The 26,425-nt window shown below is 41.0% G+C and overlaps 1 protein-coding gene across 5 annotated transcripts in view; it reads left to right on the top strand.

Annotated features, from left to right (window-relative positions):
* The window catches only part of LOC149564026 (ras-related protein RABC1-like), a 198,057-nt gene that overhangs the window by 118,827 nt on the left and 52,805 nt on the right, over positions 1 to 26,425 (top strand). For all 5 annotated transcript variants that reach the window (XM_089827133.1, XM_089827130.1, XM_089827132.1 and 2 more), the window contains one exon: positions 12,123 to 12,244. In XM_089827133.1, coding sequence (XP_089683259.1) covers positions 12,123 to 12,244 — 122 coding nt within the window. The remainder of the gene's footprint in view (positions 1 to 12,122; positions 12,245 to 26,425) is intronic.

Raw genomic sequence — 26,425 nt, forward strand, 5'->3', positions numbered from 1 at the left:
AATAAGTTGGATAATGACACCCTGAATGAGTTGAGAAAGAAGCTATGTTTTCATTGTAGAGAGCCTTGGGACTTATCTCATAAGTGTCTTCTCAAGGCTAAGGCAAATGAAATGGAGTATTTCTCAGCTGAGGAGTCAAAGTCAAAGAGGGAGGGTCAACACTCTGATTCAGACGAGGATAGCACTATAGAGGAGAGCAACATTCCTGAGGATGAGAAGTCATTGGCATGATTAATAGGGGGCTCAGAAGGCAATCACATTTAAGGTTAGGGGTACTATCCAGGGGCAGAAAGTGATCTCACTCATTGACACTGGGGCTACACATAATTTCATAGATGCACGATTGGTAGCCAAGAGAGGTTTACAAACCGAGGAGCACACCAAATTTAGAGTCATGGTAGCTAATGGTGACAAATTATTATGCACTCGGAAGATATCTAATCTTCACATCAAGTTTGGAGATTGCTATGAGTTGGAGGATGAGTTCTATGTAGTAGACATGGGAGACTATGATGTCATCCTCGGCATGACATGGATGGCCTCGCTTGTCGAGTTCACACTCAACCTAACAAAATTGGAGATGAGGTTTCAGCATGAGGGCAAAACTATTGTACTTAGAGGACTTTCAGATGGGAGTTGCAGAGTAATCTCCTTGAGGAGAATGTGTAGATTGTTTCGGCATGATGATGTAGAATGGGCAAAAGAATGTTTTACTATGCCATCCTCACAAGAACCATAGGTGAAGAGTCATCCACTAGATATCCAGGAGATACTTGATAAGCTTGCTAAAGTTTTTGGTGAGATTCCGCATGGGGTTCCTCTTGACAGAGGGATGGAGCATGTTATTGAACTCGAGGCGGGGGCTAAACCAGTTATGTTTACTCCCTATCGTCACCCTAAGAAACACAAGCATGGGATAGAAAAGGCGTTTAAGGATTTATTGGAGATGGGGCATATCAGGCCTAGTAAGAGTCCCTTTCCTTTAGCAGTAGTGTTGGTAAAGAAGAAGGAAGGGATGATATGAATATGCATAGATTATAGGGTATTAAATAAGAAGACCATTAAGAACAGATATCTCATCCTACAGATAGATGAGCTGATTGATGAATTGCATGGTGCATGCTTTTTTATGGAGATTGATTTGTGGTTAGGGTATCATTAGATCAAGATGAGGAGGACATTGAGAAGACAACTTTTCGGTGTCACTATGGTCACTTCGAGTTTTTGGCTATGCCATTTGGGCTAACCAATGCCCCTGCTATGTTCAAGAGTTGCATGAATCAAGTATTCAGGGGGTAGTTTAGGAGATTTGTCCTAATTTTCTTTGATGACATTTTGGTCTTTAGTAAGACTTGGGAGGAGCATTTACAACATCTTGAGATGGTGTTGTCCATTTTTGAGAAATAGTCACTATATGCCAAGGAATCTAAGTGCGAGTTTGGGTTGACTAAGTTACTATACCTTGGGCATATCATCAGCGCAGATGGAGTTCAGTTAGATCCTGAAAAGATTAGGGCTATTATTGATTGGCCTACTCTTACAAACCTTACACAACATAAGGGCTTCTTTGGTCTTTGTGGGTTTTATAGGAGATTTGTTAATGGATTTTCACAGACCGTTACACTCTTGATAGACCTTACTAGGAAAGGGGCCTTTGCATGGACACGGGCAGCTCAGAGATGCTTTGATCATTTCATGAAGATAATGTCATCATGGCCAGTATTAGCTCTACCGGACTTCATGAAGCCATTTGAGCTTCATTGTGATGCGTCAGGTGATGGGATTGGGGCAGTCTTGATACAGGAGAAGCATCCCATTGCTTTTGAGAGAAGGAAGCTCTGTGAAGTGGAGAGGAGCTATTCCATCTATGATTGGGAGATGTTGGCTACTATGCATGCATTGGCCAAGTTTCGGTCCTACCTAGTTGGGGGGAAGTTTGTTACCAAGACTGATCACAATAGCATCAAATACTTCATGAGCCAACGTTATTTGAATGATAGACAACAGAAGTAGATTACGAAGCTGCAGGCCTATGACTTTGACATTGAGTTTGTCAAAGGTAAGAAGAATGTGGTAGTAGATGCTTTATCCCGAAGACCTCATATTTGTGCTCTAGCTGTGATTACTGGAGATTGGAGAAATAGGATTATCGTAGAGTATGCAAGGGACACTTGGACTTTTGAAGTGATTACAGGCACCATACAGGATGATCGTTACGTGGTGGTGGACGGATTGATCAAGTTCCAAGGTACGATATATTTGATTCCTTCATCACAGTTTAGGGAGGTAATATTGAAGGCATTTCACAATGCACCTACAGCTGGACATCTAGGGGTCTTTAAGATCTATTGGCAGATCTGTGAGTGGTTCACATGGAAAGGGCTCAAGGATGATGTTCGAAAGCATGTCAAGGAGTGTGCAGTTTGTCAGCAGAATAAGGGAGAGCACATATATCTTGTAGGGTTGTTATAGCCTTTACCCATTCGAGATAGGAAATGGGAAAGTATTTCTATGGACTTCATCTCCGGCTTACCACGAGTACAGGGGAGAGATTGCATCTATTTGATAGTTGACCGGCTTACAAAGTTTGCTCACTTCTTTGCTATTCCACCCACCTACACAGAAGCACAGGTGGCCGATCTTTTCTTCAAAGAGATATTCAGGTTACATGGGCTACTTAGTTTCATTGTCAGTGATTAGGATAGTAAATTTATGAGTGCTTTTTGGCAAGAATTGTTTGGGTTGTATGGTACAGATCTTACACCTAGCACTAGTTATCATCCATAGGCAGATGGGTAGATAGAGATTGTGAATAAATGGATGGAGGGATATCTGAGGAACTATGTGACTACACAATAGAGGGCTTGGGTCAAATGGCTACATATGGGAGAGTACTGTTATAACACCACTTATCACATGTCCATCAAGATAACTCCATTCATGGCACTGTATGGTTATGAAGCACCTAGTTTCATGGATCTGATTTTGGGGGATAGTAGAGTGCCCAAAGCAAAAAACTTCTAGTAGGATAGTCAAGATATCTTGAGAGCACTCAAGGAGAATATACAGCAAGCCGAAAATCAACAGAAATTGTATGCTGACCAGCACCAGATAGAGTGCAACTTTGAGGTTGGGGATATGGTTTATTTGAGTTTACAACCATACAAACAGTCATCACTCAATAAGAGCAGAGTAGAGAAGTTGAAGCCTAGGTTTTATGGTCCCTACAAAGTGATTCACAGGTGTCAGCCGACTGGATGGTCCCGACGGTGTTACTGTAGCCGACAGAATGATTGTCGTTGGTGTTTTGTATTTTTGTAGCCGACGGATAAATAGTTTGTAGCAGACATAATGTTTGTGGCCGACGGACTCCTCTGGGAAGGTTCGGCGGATAGTATTTATATCCCGTCTAGGATCATTGTAAATTATCTATCATCTACTATTGGGAATATTATGAAGCCTAATGTATGTTCTGGCATATGCGAATATAATTCTACTATTCTGTTCCATTGTCTGTATGCCTTGATTTCTTTATCTGTACGGTAAACATTTCGCGTTGTTGCCTTATGAATCTGGAAGGTGGGAGGAATGAAGATTAATGCCAAATCAACTTAACAAAGATTGGAATAAGGTTAAGGAAAAAGATGGAACCCGTATTGCGCAAGAGAATTTAATTCTGGCACAGCAAGCCGAACACCGACGGAGATTTCAGAAGATTGCCGACGGAAACTAGAGCGTGAAAGAATTGTTGGAGGAGACTCGGCAGCGGTTAGAATTGGTGGAAGAAGCACGGGAGGAGTTCTTGAATTTTTGTTCGCCGAGAGAAGAAAATTCAGACGGAAGAGCATCAACTCGCACGGCTCGCAGTGCCGAGGGAGCACGAGCGTGGAGTGACCTCTTCGTCCAGGATAGACTTCCGCAGGAAACAACTTCAGAAGATCAGTCTTCTTCACTAAGGTTCGTCGCTGTCGACACCTCCGGTGTGGGAGTGCAGACCGTCGGTGTGGGAGTTCAGACTGCCGGTGTGGGAGTGCAAACCATCGGTGTGGGAGTGCATACTGCCGGTGCGGGAGTGCAGACCTCCAGTGTTGTGATGGCGGGACCCAAAGAAAAGCTGCCGAAATTTGAAGGCGATGGTACAGCTGACCCCATTCGACATTGTAAGACATGTGAGACGATCTGGAGGGCAAATGGAATCACAGATGCCCACGAATGGGTTAGGCAATTTTCGGCAACCCTACGGGGTGTGGCGATTGATTGGTTTTCGGATACGGATCCACAAAAGCTGGATACCTGGGATAACATTAAAAAGGAGTTCCTGGCGGAATTTAAACTCTTGCGGGATGATAATGAAATCGTAGCAGAGATTTTCAATACCAAATAGGGGAAGCACGAAACTGTTCGCGTCTATGCCAGGAGATTAAAAGACTTAATAAACAAAATGGAAAGCAAGTCGGCGGATGGATTGTAGAAAAGATGGTTTGTGGATGGCCTACGCTCGAAGTTGCGGAGGAAAATGAAAATTGTGCCACCGTCATCATATGTGGATGCGTATAACAGAGCACTGGACCTTGAAAGTGAGCAGAAAACCAAGAAAAAAAAAACTAGCTCCTCTGATTCGGATGACGACGAGCCTGACGGAGATGATAGTAGCGACGACGAAGGCAGCAGCAAGAAGGTTCATGCCCTACAGAAGGATATGGTTCGTATGATGGAGGAGTTTAAAAACATGCAGAAGGAGCCAAAAGGCGGTGAGCTGTGGTGCACGGAGTGTAAGACCGACAGTCATACTAAAAGATCGTGTCCAAGGAACCAATTCTGTGACATTTGTCAGATCATGGGCTATTCGACAAAGGAGTGCCCCTTTAACATGAAGACAAGAGGATCTCCGCAGGTGTTTCTCACACAGGAGGCTTCCCCGTCGGGTAGTAGCGGAAACATGAATACTGCCGGTGCTACATCTGGAGGATACAGGAACAATAGCGGAGGGCAAAATAACAACAATACAAATAATAACAATAATAATGGTAGCCGAAGTCGAACTCAGTATGATGCAAATGGATGGCCGATCGTTCAATGCCGAGCATGTAATTTGTGGGGTCATTTTGCACGGGATTCTACAGCGGCGAACACATCGAAATTATTATGCAGATGGTGCGACCCGGTGATCACGAAGATTCCAAGTGTCCAAAGTCTGGAGTAAACTTGATCACTGTTGGCACGGATGTAGAGGAGGTTCTGGCAATTACACGAAGGCAAGCAAAGGAAAAGAGAAAAGTGGGGGAAGCGTAGGCGAAAATTGCAAAGGCATCGTTGGCAGGGACATCTCAGTTGAATGACATCACCGACACCTTGGCAAGGAACTTCGCAGAACAAAACATTGTATGACAGATCTTACAAATGGCCATTCTGAATCATACACCAGTTACGGATGGCCATTCTGAATCATACACCGTTTCCGAAAGCACCGGAGGACACAGGAAGGGATAGTAGGGAAGTGATGACAACAGACCCAATGCTGCTGGCACTCACATCCGGACGACACCCGGCGGTCGTCAAGATGGGGATTTTGGGAAATGTTTTGACAGACACAATTGTCGACGGAGGGTCCGGCGTGAATTTGTTGCCGGAGGATACTTGGAAGAAGTTGGGAAAGCCGACATTGTGGCCACCTGCATTTCAGTTGCTCACAGCAGACCAACATGGAATCAAACCGTTGGGAATCTTGAAAGCGCAACCGGTAACAATTGGTACGCAACCATTTTATTGGATTTTGTGGTCATTCCATTAAAAAGAAAAGGATATGATGTTATTCTGGGATGGGATTGGTTGGTGCAAGCAAAAGGAAAACATGATTGGAAACGAAATACTCTATCAATGGAGCGTGGAGGCAAAAGATTCACAATTGACCTGCATACACAAATGGTCGGTGAGGAGGCAGCATCGTCAGATTCAGAAAGTGACGGCGAAAGTGATGACGAAGCAAAGAGGAGAATGGAACCAGGCGAAGGAGTATTGAGACTTGACAGAGGATCGAATGATGATGACCTAGACTCGGTGAATGGCTTGTTCCACTGGCAGATAGAAGACTACGAACTGTTTCCGAGTTGCAATATGTTAATGGTCGACGAACGTGAAAAAACACAGGAAAATGAATGTCCGGAGGAATGCAGGGAAGCGGAAGAAGGAAAAGCTGCCATGGCTGAAGCTGAGGGGAAGAACATATAGTCTGAGTACAGAAAAATGAAAGATCCCACTGTTCGGTACATGGTGAATGGACTGCGCGGAAAGAAAAGGTTACACCACAGCATAAAATTAGTGGAAGGGCACCGATAGCAAGGAAATAATCCAGTTGCGCGACGATCGCAGGCACAGTGGGCGACAAAGGTAACATAGAACAGACATAAGGCGTGGCATGACAAACTCAGTCTAATGTCCCCTTTTTAGCATTCATAGCATGATGTTGTCATTAGCCTAATTCCCCACGGTTCCGTAGGCTAACCAGGACATTAAAGGGGCTTAGAGGCTATTTGGCCTAGATAGTTTCAGTTGCAGGTCTTTCTGAGGGGTTTTGAGGCAACTTTGGGCATACTATTTATAGTAAGTCATCTTGGACATGGGCGGACATCCAGTGGCAACGGTATGTCGATGGTAATTGTTTAAAATTGACAAAAAGACTTGTTTATCATTGATAAGATTTGTTATGCATTGATAAAGCTATTTTATAAAGTTAAATTTAAATATTTAACTTTATTAATGCATAGACTATAGTTTGTGGGAAATATTTAAAGTCCCCTTTATTTTATAACACATTGGAGACATAAGTTACATAAAGGGAGTTATGTTTTATCCCACATTGAGAAAACGAAGGATGAAGCTCTTGTGAGAACACTATAAAAGAAATGGAAGAGCTTCTTTTAAGCATGGTTGGAAATATCAAAGAAATTGGAGAATTTTCTGGAGGTTATGTCTCAATAGTTTGAAGGACGAAATCCCTTCAAGCTGAAAATCTTGACGCCATTGAAAGATATGGTCTTGAGATTCAACAGGGTAGCAATCCGAAAAAGCAGAAACGAAAAGGCAGTCCGAAAAAGCAGGCGGAAAAAGTGGAATAAAAAAAGCAAGCGGAAAAAGCGGAGCCGAAAAAGCAGGCAGAAAAAGCAGAATCGAAAAAGTAAGCGGAAAAAGTGGAATCGAAAAAGCAAGCGGAAAGAGCGGAACCGAAAAAGCAGGCCGAAAAAGCAGTTCGAAAAAGTAAAGCAGAAGGGGCAGCATTCAAGGAAAATTATTACAGCCTTCTACAACCAGGTTCCTTTGTTAGTATTGTTTTTTTTAGGGTATTATAAGTTTCAGCTGTAAGTGTACATTATACCAGCATTGTCATTTTGTAATCCATGTAAATGCCAAAGTCTTGGCCATATTTCATGAGCATTGTATTAGAAATTTGATTGCAATAAAAAAGATAATAGTTGCTAGTATCATTTAAGCAATTCAATCTCATTATTTATTAGCTAGATAGTTTGCATACCAACTGTTTGCAAAAATGCCAGTTGGCTGTAGGTGTTCTTTTCTCATGCTTAGATCATAATATATGCATTAAATATTGTCAAAATTAGGAGCACACTCATGTTAGGTCATTGTGTAGTCCATTTTGAGTGTTCTAGCACAAGTTTCTCATCGATGCAAATTGAAAAAAGTCATTTAAAGCAAGCTGAAATACTATATCAGTCATATGTCTCTTGCATGTGAATTGTTTGACAAAATTCTTTGAGCCTCCAATCAGCATCTTTGAGAGTAGATTTGAGGAGGGTTATTACAGTGGTATCAGAGCTTGCTTGCAAAGTGTTTGACGAAATGTCAAACAACTGAAGTATAAAGATTTTTGGTGTTTGAAGAAGTTATAACCTGTTGGGGTTATTACACTCAGTAGGTTTCAGCCGGGGCAGTTGGTATTCAAGTATGATGGGCGAAATGAAATCAAGCCGGAGAAGTTCAAAGTCAAATGGGTCAGACCATATTAGATCTGGGAGGTCGGCGACAATCGAGTGGTAAAGCTGGGGACGTTGGACGGGCAAGAGGTACTTCACGCAGTCAACGGATCCTATCGTGCCAGGAAGATGCTGTTGCCGTCACCGTCACAGAATGATCAGATGATCCCCTTGTCATTATCGTTGCAAAATGGCAACGCCTGGAGGCAAAGTTGAGGTGTTGTCTTTATTTTATTTTTGTTCAAAAAAAAAAAAAAAAAAAAAAAAAATTGTGTAGGCCGTGAGAGAATGTTCCATGGGCAACTCTCTGCGGGAGAATGCCCCGTGGGCAACTCTTCACGGGAGATGGCCTGCGGGCACATCTTCGCGGGAGGTTGCCTCGCGGCCAACTCTTCGCGGGAGATTGCTCGCGGGCACATCTCTGCAAGAGGTTGCTCGGCGGCCAACTCTCTGCGGGAGATTTCCCGTGGGCACTTCTCCGCAGGAGGTTGCCCCAAGGCCAATTCTCCTATCCGCGGAAGCAGTCCGCGGGGCTGTTAAAAAAAAGACGACGATAGATTCAAGCAGTTCAAAATGAGTTACAGATGATGCCAAAGGAAAGGGGACACATCCGTGGTTGCCAGAAAGAGTGCAGAATTGGCAGAAAATGACAAAAATGGTGTATTCTGTGCATTTCTGTGTGGGTTGTGAAGTGCTAATTTGGTCTTGGCGGTGAGGCGCGCTGCCCTTCGACCCCGCCGGGGGCATTACCCCCTGGACCCCCAGTCGTGGCGGATATCAGTCGTGGGAGTTTGACCAGTGGAGAAGAGTTAAGGTTGCTACAGGCATGGACTTTCTGTGTACCAGAGGCACTAGGAGTAGGTGTTGGCCAGGAGGTTGTCTTGGTGGATGCGTAGAGAGCTCGGGAGGAGCTAATCATCCAGTTGGAGGCAGTGCAGCGACACTTAGCTCAGTGGACCCAGTGTTGGAAGCAGAGAAAGCAACACGGGTGGCTATCAAGGTCAGCTTGAGGAGAGAGTATTGTGTTAGCAAAGGCTACAGATGTAATGGGATGAATGTGGAAGTGATGTGACAGAAGCAGATTTTTTGTTGTAGTCACTCTGTTAATGTATTTTGTTTGTTAATTTGTTTCAGATATTTTGTAGTTGTCGTCCGGAGGCGACTTTTCTTTTTGGGGGGGAGATGGTGTCAGCCGACTGGATGGTCCCGGTGGTGTTTCTGTAGCCGACGGAATGATTGTCGTCAGTGTTTTGTATTTTTGGAGCTGACGGGTAAATAGTTTGTAGCGGACATAATGTTTGTGGCCGACGGACTCCTCCGAGAAGGTTCGGCGGATAGTATTTATATCCTGTTTGGGATCATTGTAAATTATCTATCATCTGCTATTGCGAATATTATGAAGCCTAATGTATGTTCTGGCATATGCGAATATAATTCTGCTATTCTGTTCCATTGTCTGTATGCTTTGATTTCTTTATCTATACGGTGAACAACAGGGTGGGTGAGGCTGCCTACAAGATTGAGCTTCTAGAGGGCAGTTGGGTGCATAATGTGTTTCATGTGTTGAGGCTTAAGAAAGCCATCAGTCAGAGAGTTGTGCCTTCTGCAGATTTGCCGCCATTAGATGAGGAGGGGAAGCTCGTATTGATTCCTGAGGCTATTCTAGATACCAGGGAGAGGACTCTGCGGAACAGGGTGATTAAAGAATATTTAGTCAGATGGAGAACCCTGCTAGAGGAAGATCCTACTTGGGAGAGTGAGTAGTTGTTACAAAAAATAGGACTGAGATTGCTTGAGGGCAAGCAATTTCAAGGGGGACGGACTGTAATGTTCCCACTTTAGCAGTTGTCCAGTTGTGTGACTGTTAGCCTTTTATTTTATATTATTTATCCCACATTGCTTGTGAAAAGTGGTCGACCCTATGAAGTAGGAATAAAAGGAAAGCTTGTGGCTATTGTTAGGCAGGTTGGATATGAGAAGAAAATAGATGTGTGAGTTACAGATTTATTTTGGACATTAGAGGATGTTTATCATCCCTTGTGACATTCTAAACATCATTCCCTTGGGGTTTGGCCTTTGGAATTCATTGCTATCAATTTCATTAACAGGCAGTGTGGCCGCATTTCCAGCTATAGGCAGATTGGGTGTTCATTCATATCATTCTCACTCCTTGTCTAATACTTACGCCATTGTGGAGGGATGATTTTATGAGGGTCTTGGACTGATTGAAGGCAGTTTTTTACTGTAGCAGCATTGTAGTGCGACACTATTCATATTACTATAGCAGCAAGATGGGAAGTCATTACTGGAATTTCATCTTATAATGCTGGAGTAATTAGTGTTTGCTATGTGTTTAATTTTATTAGTTTGAAAACTAATATTATTTTAGCAGTAGGTCAATCTTCAGTTGGCATAAATTCCTTCTTGTTCATGTTATGTGGTTTCAAAATCTATGCAAAAACATCAAAATCTTTATCAGCAGTTGGTTAAGTTCTTGGGCATTTCTAGGTTGCCCATTACAGTTCCCTCCAAGGTTAAACCCACTTTTGCTTGCAACCCTACCCGCAAACCTTCAACAAGCATTGTTCCTTATGAACCATTCATTAGAAATCCCCTAAAGCTCATCAATAGATAAGTAGGAGATATTTTCAACAAGAAGTCAAATTGTGATATTGCCATTAGGATTATACTGTTAGTTTTTTGAGTGAAATTCATTGACCTGTGTTTCATCAGTAGTAGTTTACAAAAGATCGTCTTGCATGAAAGTGGATGGATCACTTAGCAGTTGTTGCATCTACTTGATGCTTATAGAGGTGAAGCATCAAGACTTCTTGAGAGGTCACCCATTCTAGTGCTACACAAGCTCGAGCAAGCTTAACTATAGAATTTCCTCCATGGTTAAATCCAGTTTGTTGGCAACCCCATTCCCAAAGCCTTCAACATGTGTTGTTCCTTATGAATCATTTATGAGAAAGCCCCTTAAGCTCATCAACTAAAAAGTAGGATATATTTTCCACAGCAATTCAAATTATGATATTGCTAATAGGATTTAAGTATGCAGTTTTTTGGTCAGTTGATGATATTAAGGGGCTTTCTAATGAATGGTTCATAAAACACAACACTCGTTGAAGGTTTTCCAGATGGATTTAACCACGGAGGAAACTTAGTAGTTAAGCATGCTCGAGTTGGAGTAGTACTAGGATGGATGACCACCAAGGAAGTCTTGGTGCTTCACCTCTGTAAGCATCACCTAGATGCAAAAAGTGCTAAGTGTTCGATTCATTCTCATGAGAGATGTGTTTGTGTGAACCACTTATCATGAAACATGAGTCAATGATTTGACTCAAAAATCCGCGCAGTTAAAATCTTGATAGCAATATCATAATTTGACTTGTTGTGGAAAATATCTCCTACTTATCAATTGATGAGCTTAATTGGATTTTTAATGAATAATTAATTAGGCATAAACACTTTCTGAAGGTTTTGCAAATGGGTTTGCAAGAAGAGTGGGTCTAACCACGGAGAAAATTTTGTAGCTAAGCGTGCTTAAGCTGGAGTAATACTGGCATGGGTGACCTCCTAGGAAGTCTTGGTGCTTCACCTTTGTGAGCATCACCTAGATGCAATGAGAGCTAAGTATTCAGTTCATTTTCATGACAGATTGGTTCATGTGAACCACTACCCATGAAACATGGGTCAATGAGTCTGACTTAGAAAACTACACAGTTCATCTCAATATCACAAAAGTCCCTTATGTGAAATTGAATTATTAAACATACTAGCTTTGTTAAATTTTTCTTCATTGTAAAATATTAATCTTATTTATTTTTACATGAATGTATCAATGAATAAGAAATAAGCTTAATAAATGGCTTATCTCTTATAAAATATTTACTACTTTATTTACCTCTTGTTCTTAGCATAGATGTTTGCATCGTGAAATATATGCAACAAATATGTCACAAGCCTTAAATAAAACTAGTCTTCTGCAAAATCATCAGTTTTTGTGTGTGTAAGCATTTATTTTACCTTTTGTTGACATCTTGATTTTGAGTCCTCAACACATTTGGTTTTGTTGTTAATATTTCGTCTACTCTCATATCCCCAATTTGAGTCTATGTATGTTTGTTGCAGTTTATGATGTAACGCAACGAGAAACATTTACAAATCTATCAGATGTGTGGCTAAAGGAATTAGATCTTTATTCTACATATTGTGATTGCGTCAAGATGGTTGTTGGGAATAAAGTTGATAAGGTATTCTCCTTTCAAAATCATAATTTAATCAAAGGAATGGTTAAGGATTTGTAGAAGGTGGGCAATGGGTGATTGCTTAATGGCCTGATTGTAATTTTCAATTCATTTGTACAGTAGGAGATCAAGATTTTTGATTAGTGGAACAAATTTTGTCTAGTTCCCCTTAACCTATGTTTTTGTATATATTATGTATAATTCAAATATCATCCCTTGGTTTAGAGCAAAGTAATTTCTGGTATTTATTGTCCAATTCCATATCTATATTGAGTGGGATTATTATAATACATTTATTTGAGAAATGCTGAGAAATGTGAGTTTAGAGATATTTCATTTACTTTATCTTTACTCAAACAGCTATTTTTATTTACTTAATGAGTTATTTTATTCATTGAAGTTTCAGTAACTCTCGTTTTTTGAAGACTTGTTTATAGTTTTTGTTTTTAATGAAGAGTTATTTTCTGTTACAACTGTTTAAGAAATGTTTTATTGTTATTTACTTAAGAGTTATATTACAGTTTTAATTTTTTTTGAAATATATGTAGGCTTCATCATAGTTATTCTGAACAGAATCAGTCTGGAGCTATTTTATTTAGCTTAGTTATTATATTCAGTGCAGTGTCATTAAGAGTTGCATTGTTTCCTTTGGAGAATTTGTAGTTTTATTTGAAAGAATGTTGGCTCTAAATATATTTTCTCCTTGAAACCTGATCATGACTTGATGGCCCTTGAAGCTATTTTAGAACCTCGTGACCTAACAGACTTCCATTTGTTTATGGCCTTCTAGAGGTCATAAGATGTAAAAAAAATGTAAGATACATCTGATAACATTTAAAGCTATCTAGCCTTAAGATGAAGAGCCTTATATTCTAAGCCAACCATTATTTTCCTTTAAATTATATTCTAAACCAACCATTATTTTTCTTTAAAAGGAGGGGTGAACACTTTAGAGATAGATATAATTATACTTGAAGGATGTAAAGCAAGATAGATCTTTGTTAAACAAATGTTGAAGATATAAAATCAACCATTACTAGGGTTATGATAATATATTCATGATTATCTTAGTCATATGATTTATTGTTGGAGCTCAATCATAAAGGAGCTCGGATAAGGAGACATGATAGGGTTCCTAAGGTGATCCTCTACCCTAGGCCCAAGAGAAGATATACCATCCCTCTTGGTCTAATGTGGCCTTCTGCCATCATACGAGGAGGTGTATTTAGTGAGGTATCCTATAGAAGTTCTCCTTCATTATGCCACCCGTATTCACCCTCCTATTATTGAGAGTCTCTTGAATCCATCCCAACAATTGTTCAATGTAGAGGTTGAAGAAGAAAATACAACAGGGTGTGCAAAGAAATCCTCTACCTTAGACCCAAGAGTGGATATGCCATCCCTCTTGGCTTCATGTGGCCTTGTGCCATCCATATGAGGTGGTGTTCCTAGTGAGGAATTCTATAGCCACTCTCCTTCCTTTTATTCTCTTCCTAACCTTGCCATAATTGATTTCTGCTATTAGAAGTCCATATTGCTAATGTCTAGTATACATGATGTTATGTGCCAAATATATTATCCTATATTAATATATAAAAGAATTGTGCATTATATTTCAGGTCATATCAGGCATACATATTAAAAGTATATTCATGCATTCTACAAATAAACAACAATGTAACTTCTTGGTAATCAACAATATATTCTGATCGGATCCTGATCACTGGTATGGGATTGCTGATGCTTGTTTGAAGTTTTATCTTCATGCTAATCATAGCTCCTTATTAAAATAGAATCACTGTGTAATTCATTGTTGCTGCTTCTATCTGTTAACTTGCCACTCTTGAGTTTTATCTCTTCTTATATCTTCTATTATAACCTAGAATAGTTTTTTCCCCATTTGATTCCTTTGTCTTTATCTCACATACCTTTTCATATGTCCCATCCCACCTTTCGTTGAAAGAAGACAATATTTCCGAATTAGGGACAACTTTGAAAGGAAACAGCTCTTCACAAAGGAGGTGACTTATATTTTATATGCACCTCTTTGATTTCAGTGCTTTTCCAAGTTTGGGGGTTGACCTCATAAATAAGTTTATAGCTTTAATTTAAAATTTAATGTGATCTCTAATCTGGTTGGCCTTCAAACATTAATTTAAATTGTTTTAAAATCAAATTTAGTTCTCTAAAGATGGCACTGAACTAGGTATTAGTTGGCTGGCATAAATGATTTGACTCTGATGTATACACATTCTCGTTGCCACTTGCATGACTATTTTCTGATTTAGTTGGCTCATGAGATAAGTCAGTTGAGCCCAACCAATTTTGAGTCAGCCATAGTAATTAAGGAAATATTCACACATTTATTAACTCTATGCCAGGACATGACAAATTGAAAAGTATCATGTGACACATGGCTTCTAGAAAAAGAGAACTCAAACTACTTCCATTCTACAATGTGGACTAGATATTGAAAGGTTCATTAATGATGTAGGGCCATCAAGGATTCAAAGAAGTCTTTCCATGGGAAAATAATACAAATTCCTTTTCTTGGGATGAGCAAGTCACGATGTAGGCTACATGAACACAATTCACATATTCGAGGCCTTTCTTTATTTAAAACTAGAAATATGTTATCAAAATAATGTCACACAAAGAGCAATGGGTGGGGACTGAGGTCAGAAGGGCGAGGTATGGTTGGAAGAGTGGATCATTGTAGTAAAAGGAAGACTAGTTGGTGAGTAGATGAGGTAGATTGGGAGTTTCTTTGGTCAAGGCAGAGGATGGGTGGTGACTTATAGAAGTGGGAATAGAGGCGACAAATGAATTGGGATTATAGAGTTTGTGAATCCTATTGGGAACAATTGAAATGTCTTGGGCCTTTCTATCAAGGGAGGGGTGATTCCCTTGGGAGTTAAGAGGCGATTGATGTTCGGGATCATAATTTGGACTTAGGGTTTGCCATCATAAGCTAGTGTATTGGAAACCCTACTTGTAGAGAGTGATTCCAACATGATGGTTTGAGTAACATCAACAACGTAATGAAGATTTTGGTTGAAGGACAATTGCACCCTAGGTGAACATGCAGAAAGAATGTTGGAGGAGTCACAGTTAGGCTACTTGGAGGCATAGGATGGACATTAGGGGCCTAGATTGAGAAAATTCGCCTCCCTCTAAACCTAAAAATGGGTTGAGGTGTAGATGGGTTTGGAGACAAAATTGTAAGCTACTAAGTTCATTGCTTCCTACAAAATGATTGCTTTGCCAACTTAACAAGATTAAGGAGGTGTCTTTCTTTATGAAATGGGGTGGGGAGTGGATTTCTTTGGAGAGTGTCAAGGCTTGGTGTCATAAATATCGAGAGATTGGTTGTATTGTTAGATACCTAACCAATGGCTTCATCCTAATAGAGTTCCTAGATGGGAGGCATGAGTAGCAGATCTTCAATAATAGGTTGTTTATGATGAGAGGAATTGGAGTATATGGCAAGGATTGGAAGCCCAACTGCGATGCCCGCAACAAGAAAGTTGAGGAAGTTCTTGTCTAGATCCAAATCTAGTTACAAGACTACGAGTCTAGAGGCAAATGCACTAAAATGGATCAAATTGGCCCTGGCCTCAAACTTGACTTAGTCAAACTAGGTCTAGGTTGGCTCGCCGAGTCAACTAGACTCGACTAATTCACCAAGTCTTGAGCTCCTAACTCAATTACAGAAGACACAAATAATGAAGTGAGAAAAGAATTTCTTAATGGGTTTACTTTGACTTTTTATGTTTATATCTCTCTCTCAAACACAAAAGGAGCATTCTTTCATTTGCAAACACAAGGAGGACAGAAAAAAGGGAATTAATGAATTTTTTGAGGTTTTAGAGAATAGACTAGTAGATCGATTGTCTATTAGGTATTGATTATTCATGTGAGTTAGTATCTTGCATTCATGCTTCTTGGGCATTGACACATTTACCCTCACTTTAGAGGAGGTTGATCCACACACAGAGTGAAACACTGAGGTTGATGATCCTGTCTTCAGTGATGAAGGCTTAGATGGGTTGATTAGGTGGATCTCGAAGCAAAGCCAATAGCGATGGAAGAACACAAGGCTAAAGCACAAGAAGGCTCATTGAAGGACCCTAAGAGTGAGGATGATGTGGATGGAGGATTTAGCTGTCCCCGAAGCTAAGCTTGCGACACAAGCAGAGATCACAGAGACAAAATATTCTAGGACCTATCTTAGTTGTAATGTACATAGGAAGGTTGTGACGTCAACTTGCACTGATATAGGCTAGTCTGAGCCTTAGTCTTCTATGTTCTAACTTCTATTTTGAACTTTCGATTCCATGGATGCTATACTCCATTAATATATATTCCATAAATATTGTAGACATTTGACATTGGCATTTTATATTTTAATGTTTTATTTAGTTTGACATTTTGACTTATTTCCTTTAGAAATTCACATTTATACTAATATGATTGATGTAAACATGTGGACGTGTGCAAAGTAGCTTCTATTAATCTCAATTATTGTATCTTTAAGGTTAATTTATTAAATGATGCATGAAAAAAAATCTTTGAATTTCTTGAGTTTTTCAATTTACCATGTCCTGCTGAGTATGAATGCTGAGTCCAAGTCACAAATCAGCTTTTCAAGTCCAAGGCAAATCTATGTCTTATAACACTGATCTACAACCTTCTCTTAAAGTATTGGAATTCGGACACCCTAAAAACAATGGTTATCGTTTGGGTAACTTTATTGAGACAGATTTGAGCTTGGAGGAGCACCATTTTGGTCTGCTTGACCAATATTGCATCAAAGTCAAACTGATCCCTATCTTGCTAGAGGTGGTCGAGTTAGCAAAAAGATGGGGGACCTGGTGGCAGCACGTAGAAAGGGAAGACAATATCCCGATCTGCCCAAACATTAAGGCCAAATGACGTAGTGTGCACGATTTTTGGTAGAAGGAAGATGCGGCTTCAAAAGGTGTGGCCCTTGGACCACCTATCTTAGAGGATTGGCTAATGAATCTAGTAGAGTCACTGTGGAGCAGGTTAAAATCATCTCATCTTGTAAAAACCCTTCAAGGCTTTAACCATTGCTGTGATACCACTGTGAAAAGCTTAACTTGTCCAAACTTCAATTCTAGGGGTTTGACATTTTGTCAAATGCTTATCATGCAAGCTCTGATATCACTATAAAGAACAGCAACCAGTTGTATCTTTAATTCAAGTGATTTGACATTTTGTCAGACACTTTGCCTACAAGCTGTCTCTCGCTTTCCTTTATTTTTAGATTGTATTCTGTGTAATGATTTTAAATGAAGTTTAAATGCTGGCAAATAGTTATCAAGAAATTCAGGTAAATGATTGAAACACAAATGAAATCCCTTTTGACCATTTGAATGCATACATATGATTTTTACACTTGAAATGTGTATCTACAGCCAATCAGCATTTTCAAAAACACTTGGCATGGAATCTAACTTGCCAGTAACTTTATTTGTTGTCAGGAAATATGCAAATGTTCATAATGCTGAATGCAACACAATCAATCAGAATTTTAATAGAACCTGGTAACACCAAAACACGGTATTGATGTCTTCAGAATGATTTATAGCAACCCCAAATGCAGGTTTATGGATAATGTGGTTGCTGGTGTAAAACATGTAGTTAAACAGAACCCAAATTGAGCCCTAACAAGAGAATGCTGCTTGTATAATCGAATCACAGCCCTGCTAGAAATGTCCATGCTGCCTAGCCGAGACAATAAAAATCCATTATGTCTGCCCTTAACTTGATGCAATTCAATGCTTAATGAACAGAATTCCAAGACAGCCAAATTCCAAACCAACTTCAGCAAATAAAAGTTCAACCTTCAGTTCAACCTTCAGCACGAATCGATTCAATTCAGAGTCCCAAATCACGGCAGCAATAAAAACACAACATTGGCATAATTACCAACATAAAGTGCACAATTCTGATAGAGATTTACTATTTCTCCATTGATCAATTCTTCAACCTTACATTAGATTAATTCGCCCAAAATCACAAGCAATTGGAATCAACAAATCAAAGGTAGAGGCTTGTTTTATGACAATTGAAGCCAAAATCTTCTTCAACACACCAATGGCTAATAGCTTCTTCCATACACTCTTTACTTAAATCCAAACCTTTCTTTTTGGTGGCATAATTGAATTTTGAAATATGATTACTCCATGTACCATTTACTTAATATTTTGGCATCTAGGCTGCCATGAATCAATCAAATAAATGGCCCCTTCCAATGATGACTCAACCCTCAACTTAACTGAAAGTATAAAGTTAAATTATAACTTTATAATAAGTCATTTTATGATTTAATAATGCTTTGACCACTAAAATATTAATAACTCGCAAAATAGTTATCCTTTAAATAATGTCCCCATGTGACGAAATGCACTTTCCTAAAATAGAGCTCCTCTCAATCATTGCTAGACTTGTCGAAAATAGTAAGTACATGAAGCTAAGCCAAAAATGAAGTCCAACCTCAACCAAACGAAGACCAAACTAGAACATACTCAATTGTGAAGAAGACAAGACCCTCCCATAATTGACCCTCTACCTCAGAAGACCCACTATGCACAACAATTAGCCTACGAGGATCACAATAATAGGCTAATCCCTCAAACTTTGATGCTAGAGAAAATGGGGACATTACACAACCCAAGTTCCAAAGGAGATCATCGAAATCTTGGGAAAAATGCTCGTATAGATGTGGATCTTGTTGAACAATCATTTCCAAAAGAGGGAGAGGAATGGGGCGCTTTGGAACTGGTACTTTTGTTTGTCACGACACGTGAAATTGGAGGGATAGAGAATGTTGAAGAGATCATTGGGTAAGTGATATTAGACGAACTTGAGCAATGAGAGATTTCAAAGAATGGATAAGAGGATGGAAGTGCCTTCGAAGAAGAGGAAGAGGGCATCTTGGATGAACAAAACTATTGGATAGTCATGGTGTGAAACAAGAAAACCTAGATTAGGCAAAAAAGCTTAGAGGGGGAAGAGAACTATCAAAGAACTAGAAATTACTGATGAATTTGCTAAGGGACAAATGAATATGCAAGTTGGAAGCGTGGGTAGCAAGAATGGGTTTACACAAATGCAATTAATATTTGGGAAGGGTGTTTCCCTTCTTTGGATGCAATGACACTCATTTTATGGAATGTTAGGGGTATTAATGCCCCTAACAAAAGGTGCATGATCAAGAAACAAATTGATCAATCTCTAAGTGATATTGTTCTGTTGTAAGAAACCAAGATATGAAAGGATGAATCAAATAAGTTGGCTCACTATTCGAGATAGTGGACCCAGATATTTATGGAGGATAGGGGAGCCTTGGAAGGTTTGGGTATTCTGTGATACGGAAGAAAGATGATAGTGGAAGGTGTTCTTAGCAAGTTGAATTGGAAATTGTTGAAGTCTAAATACACTGGTGGATGAAGAGTTTGTTTATTGTTAATGTATATGGACCCATGATAATTCTGGAGAAGTTTGGATTTTGGTGAAGTTAATCAAGGTTCTTCATGATTTGGAAGGTATGAGGATCACCTTTGTAGGGAACTTCAATGCTACCTTGGTTTAGGAAGAGAAGAGTGGGGGAGTGTTTGGTTGGACACATGTTCAAATCGAGTTCAAAGATTTTGTTAATAAATGTGGTCTATAGGATGTAGTTTCTAAAAATGTTTTTTTCACCTATAATAATTAGAGGTGGGGTTGTTTATATTGGTCGGATATACTTGCAATGATGGAGCGTAAGATCCCATTTTTTTTTAAAACAATGATGATGACATTTAATGTAAATGGTTTTCCTAGCTAGTGTCGTCGGTAGAAATTGTGTATCGGCCGACGAGCCCCTTCGGAAAGGAAATTGTGTATCGGCCGACGGGTCCCTTCGGTAGAAGTCTTGTTATGTAGCCGACGGGTAAAACAGTTTGTAGCGGGTATAATGTACTTGGCCGACGGATACCTTCGGGAAGGTTCGTCGGAAAGTATTTATAACCCCTTTGGGAAGCATTATAGATATCATATATATCATATGAGAAAAGCATAATGTACTGTTGGCATATGCGAATAATAATAGTTCTGCTATTTGCTGTTCGGTGCTCGTGTCTATTTCCTGTGTGCGTTGTTTAATTAATCCATACGGTAAACATTTGGCGCCATTGCCCGATGGATCTGGCACGCAAGCAGGTGGAGATGAATTAAATGCCGAATCAGTTGAACAAAGACAAGAGTAAGCTAAAGGAAAAAGATGACATACGCGTTGCGCAGGAAAATTTAATTTTGGCTCAGTAGATAGAGCGTCGAAGGAGGTTTCAGAAGATTTCCGACGGAAGCAAGAGTGTGGAAGGATTTTTGAAGGAGACTCGACAACGGCTTGATTTGGTGAAAGAAGCGAGGGAGGAGTTTCTGAACCTACATACGCCACGGGAAGAGAATCCTAATGGAAGCAGATCGACTCGCACGGCTCGGAGTGTAGAAGGAGCACGAGCGTGGAGTGACCTCTTCGTCCGAGATATACTTCCGGAACGGACAGCTACGGTTGACAAACCCTCTTCTTCACCAAACAGCGCGGAAGCAAAAAACTGCGCGGGTATTGAAAACAGCACGGAAGTAGAAAACAGCGCGGGTGTTGAAAACACCGCGGAAGCAGAAAACAGCGCGGGTGTGCAAAACCGCACGGGTGTCCAGAACAGCGCGGGTGTACAGAATAGCGCGGGTGTCTAGAACAGCGCGGGTGCACAGAACAGCGCGGGTGTCCAGAACAGCGCGGGTGCTCAAAACAGCGCGGGAGTGCAAAACAGCGCAGGTACACAACAAAACCCTCGACATACAGTAATAATGGCAGGTCCGAAGGAAAAATTGCCCAAATTTGATGGTGATGAAGCCGTTGATCCCATTCGACATTGTAAAACATGTGAAACAATCTGGAGGGCGAATGGCATAATAGATACAAACGAATGGATCCGACAATTTCCCGCAACCCTACGGGGTGTTTCCATTGATTGGTTTACTGATGCCAATCCATAGAAATTAAATAGTTGGGATAACATTAAGAAGGAGTTCATCGCAGAATTTCAACTTTTGCGTGATGACAATGAAATTGTCGCAGAGATATTCAATACCAAGCAAAAGAAGAATGAAACTGTACGGGTCTTTGCCAGGAGGTTGAAGGACTTAATCAGTAAGATGGAGAATAAGCCAGCTGACGGGTTACAGAAAAGATGGTTCATTGAAGGCCTTCACCCGAAGTTGCGGAAGAAGATGAAGATCGTGCCACCATCCACATACAATGAAGCGTACAACCGGGCAATGAACCTCGAAAGTGACCAGAAGACAAAGAAGAAGAAGAAGACCAGCTCGTCCGATTCAGATGATGATGCATCCTCAGGAAATGATAGCAGCGATGACGAAGGAAGCAACAAGAAGGTTCGTGCCCTTCAGAAAGACATGATTCGGATGATGAAGGAATTCAAGAACATGAACAAGGAAACTAAGGGCAATGAACTATGGTGTACGGAGTGCAAGAAGGAAGGCCATACGAAGGGATCCTGCCCAAAAGAGCAATTTTGCGAGATTTGCCAGATTATGGGACACTCAGTAAAGGAATGCCCTTTCAATTTGAAAACAAGAACACCACAGCAAGTGTTCCTGACACAGGAGGCCTCTCCATTCGGAGGGAACGGGAACACCAGTACGGAAGGTGCCACATCAGGTGGATACAGAAACAACCGGCACGGTCAAAATAGCAACAATGCCAGCAACAACAATAATGGCGGAAGGAGTCGAATTCAGTATGATGCGAATGGTCGGCCGATAGTTCAATGCCGCGCATGCAATCTGTGGGGTCACTTCGCCCGAGAGTGTACAACAGCGAACACACCGAAGTTGTTTTGCAGATGGTGTGGACCTCGTGATCATGAAGATGCTAGGTGTCCGAAGTCGGGAGTAAACTTGATCACTGTCGAGACGAACGAAGAAGAGGTTTTGGCCATCACACGGAAGCAAGCAAAAGTGTACCCCGACCCGGCGGAAGAAAAGAAGAGACTGGAAGAAGCACAGGTAGCGATCTAGAAAGCAACACAGGCAGAAACGGCACACCTGAAGGACACGCCGAGTACTTCCGTACGGGACTGCGCAGAACAGAACATTGTCCGGCAAATTTTGCAAGCCGAGATACCTGTCAGGATAAGTGATCTGTTGCTCACTATGCCTCAGCTCCGATCGACACTCACAAACATTGTTCCCGCTGCTCAACTACCAGGAGAACATGGAAGGAAGCAAGAAAGTGGAGCAAGTACAGTGCACAAAAAGAAGGAAAGTGGCGCAAGTGCAGAAGATCCGATGTTGTTAGCCCTCTAATCCGGACGCCATCCAGCAGTCGTCGAAATGGGAATTCTCGGGACTGTATTGACGGAAACAATTGTGGACAGAGGGTCCGGTGTCAATGTGTTGCCTGAAGACACTTGGAAAATGTTGGGACAGCCGACGTTATGGCCGCCTACATTCCAGCTGCTAACGGCCGATCAACATGGAATCAAGCCATTGGGAGTCCTGACAGCACAACCAGTGATGATTGGAACACAACCGTTCCTTTTGGACTTTGTCGTGATCCCACTGAAGCGGAGAGGATATGATGCCATTCTGGGCCAGGGGTGGTTGATACAAGCCAAGGTAAAACACGATTGGAAGAAAAATACTTTATCACTTGAAAGCAAAGGCCGGAAGTATGTCATTGATCTACACACTCAGATGGTTGGAGAAGAAGCTCTATCGTCGGATTCCGAAGGAGAAGATGATGAGAGGAGGCAGAATATAGAACCCGATCAGGAGGGAGTCCTACGATTGGAAGGAGATGATGATCTGGATTCAGTAAATGGTCTTTACCACTGGCAGATAGAGGATTATGAGCTCTTTCCAAGTTGTAATATGCTAAGGATCGACGAAGGTAAGAAAGAAGGAAATGAATATCCGCAGGAACACAGAGAAGCCGAAGGAGGAAATGAATGTCCGAAGGAACACAGAGAAGCCGACGGAGGAAATGAATGTCTGAAGGAACATGGAGAAGCCAAAGGAAGAAATGAATGTTCGAAGCAACATAGAGAAGCCGAAGAAAGAAACATGGGTATGACTGAAGTTGAAGAACAGAACATACAGTACGAACCCAAAAGAAGGAAAGATTCTATTGTACGACTGCGCTGGAAGAAAGTATTATGTCGAACCACAAATATAGCAGAAAGGTACCGGCAGCCAGGAAGACACACGATACCGTCTGCACAGGCAACAAAGAGGAAGGGCTCAATAAAAGTTGTAGCAGTACAGAGTGAAAGTGTTATTGACGGATAGAAGGGGCAGTTGACGGAGTCCATGGTACGGGGCTTCGGGAACAAACTGGGCGATATGGAGATGACACAGAACAGGCGTAGCAGGTTTCCACTCGGACAGTGGGTGTTGTACGATGATCAGAATGAGATCAAACCAGGAAAGTTCAAAATTAAATGGGTCGGGCCATACCAGATGCGTGAAGTAAGCAATAACGGAGCAATAAAACAGTGTATGCTAGACCGAACGGAAGTATTCGATGTAGTGAAGAGGTCGAAGTTGAATGTCTGCAATGAAAGAAGTAACGCACCCCCGTGGATGAATAACTGAGAAAGACTGTAAGTACTGTATATATGTAAATATTGTAGATAATTGTTCCAGAAGTGAGATTTTCAAAAAAAAGAAAAAAAAAAAGAAAAGAAAAAGAAAGCACTGTACGGTTTCGGGGAAGTACCGTACGGATTTTGGAAAGTACCATACGGCACCGTACGGTTCCATATTTGCAGGAGACATCATCGTACGGATTTAACTTATTCACCGTACGGTTTTGGAGGAAGTGTATGGATTTTCCAGCTCAATGTACGGATTTTAAAATGATGACGCAGTGTACGAAATTTATTGGTTCACCGTACGGATTTTTATAAGAAAGCAATGCACGGTTTTTAAGTTGCAGATACCGTACGGTTTTTAGCAGCAAGGTTACTATACGGATTTTAAAGCCAGCCCTCGTACGGTTATTTTCACGATTGCCGTACGGATTGTGGAGACAGCGTACGGATTTTTGTGATCGGGCAATGTACGGATTTCATGCTTGCTGTACGGTTTTTAAAGACAACGTACGGATTTTAAAGACAATGTACCGGTTCCATCTTCAAGTTGGTGTACGGTTTTGTCATGGCACGGATTTTTTTTGCACTGTACGATTTTTAAAAGTCACACTGAAACCACCGTACGGATTTTGATAGCCTCAGAAGGGTAACGTACGGAATTCGATAGCCTCAGAAGATTAATGTACGGTTTTTGGAGCCAAAATTTGTTTATTTTCATTGTACGGATTTTTCAAGACGGTGGGATATTGTTTTTTTTAAGCAGATTGGAATCCAGATTGTGTTAAGTTGGAAGCCGTACGGATTTCATCACAGAAGGATGGCAGGAGGTTTTCTAAAAAAAAAAACGACGATAGAATCAAGTTGTTCAGAATGAGTGACAGATGATGCCATAGGGAAGGGGACACATCCATGGTTGCCAGAAAGAGTGCAGAATCGGCAGATAATGACAGAAATGGTGTGTTCCGTGCATTTTTGTGTGGGTTTTGAAGTGCTAATTTGGTCTTGGCGCACCCGGGGCGCTGCCCCTCGACCCTGCCGGGGGCGTTGCCCCTTGGACCCCTAGTCGTTGCAGATATCAGTCGTGGGAGTCTGACCAGTTGAGAAGAATTGAAGTTGCTGCAGGCATGGACTTTCTGTGTACCAGAGGCAGTGGGAGCAGGTGTTGGCTATGAGGCTATCTTGTTGGATGCGTAGAGAGCTCGGGAGGAGCTGATCATCCAGTTGGAGGCAGTGCAGCGACACTTGGCTCAGGGTACCGAGGAGTTGGAAGCAGAGAAAGCAGCACAGGTGGCTATCAAGGTCAACTTGAAGAATCAGTATTGTGTTAGCAAAGGCTATAGATGCAACGCAATGAATGTGAAAGTAATATGGCAGATCAATATTGTTGTATTAGTTGTTTGAGTTTTGTTTTGTAGTCGTCAGGAGATGACTTTTCTTTTTTGGGGGGAATGATGTCGTCGGTAGAAATTGTGTATCGGCCGACGGGTCCCTTCGGAAAGGAAATTGTGTATCGGCCGACGGGTCCCTTCGGGAAAGTTCTTGTTATGTAGCCGACGGTGAATAGTTTGTAGCGGACATGATGTATCTGGCCGACGGATACCTTCGGGAAGGTTCGTCGGAAAGTATTTATAACCCCTTCGGGAAGCATTGTATTCATCTTATCATTATGATATCATATGAGAAAAGCATAATGTACTGTTGGCATATGCGAATAATAATAGTTTTGCTATTTGCTGTTCGGTGCTCGTGTCTATTTCCTGTGTGCGTTGTTTAATTAATCCATACGGTAAACAGCTAGTACCCTCTTAAGTCTGAAAATATGTGGTTAAGAGAAAATGAATTGTAAGAACAGGATGGTGGATTGGTGATCCAAAGAACTTGATGCCTGCAGTTCTCACCTATATCAATTCTTGAGGAAGTTTCACTTTGTCAAACAATGTCTAAAGGAGTGAAAAAGTCTTTCTTTGGGAACATTTTCTCTAGGGACATACTTCAAGCTTGTCTTTGGGAGATTAATGAAAAGTTGGTCAATTTGGGGATGAATGGTGAGGACATTGAGAAATCTTTCTGTCTAAAGCAATTAATGAAGCTCTTATAAGAGAGGAAAGTGTTTGGAGACAAAAAACGAGAAATCTGGCTAAGGATGGAGATAGGAAACCAAACTTTTCCACAACTCTGCTACAACAAGGTTGTGCTAAAACCACATATTGGAGATTACAAGTCAAGATGGGTCTTCTCTTGCTATGGATACTAAGATTTGCAAGTAGGCCCTGAGTTTTCTTGAGGCCTTTCTTAACAGGAAACATGTTGTCAAGGAAAAAGAAAGAAGGGATATTCTTAGTCACATACCCACCCTTATCTCGAAGGATCATTATCAAATATTTCTTGACTATGGTTGAAGAAGGATAAGAAGGTGTACTTCTACCAAGAAAAGGACAACACTAGGCCCAAACAACTTCCTTGCCAGTTTTTCCATACCCTCTAAGAGATCCTTAGC

This window comes from Cupressus sempervirens, chromosome 4, assembly GCF_028749045.1.
Source record: "Cupressus sempervirens isolate cs-2001-9-10 chromosome 4, ASM2874904v1, whole genome shotgun sequence".
NCBI lineage: Eukaryota > Viridiplantae > Streptophyta > Pinopsida > Cupressales > Cupressaceae > Cupressus > Cupressus sempervirens.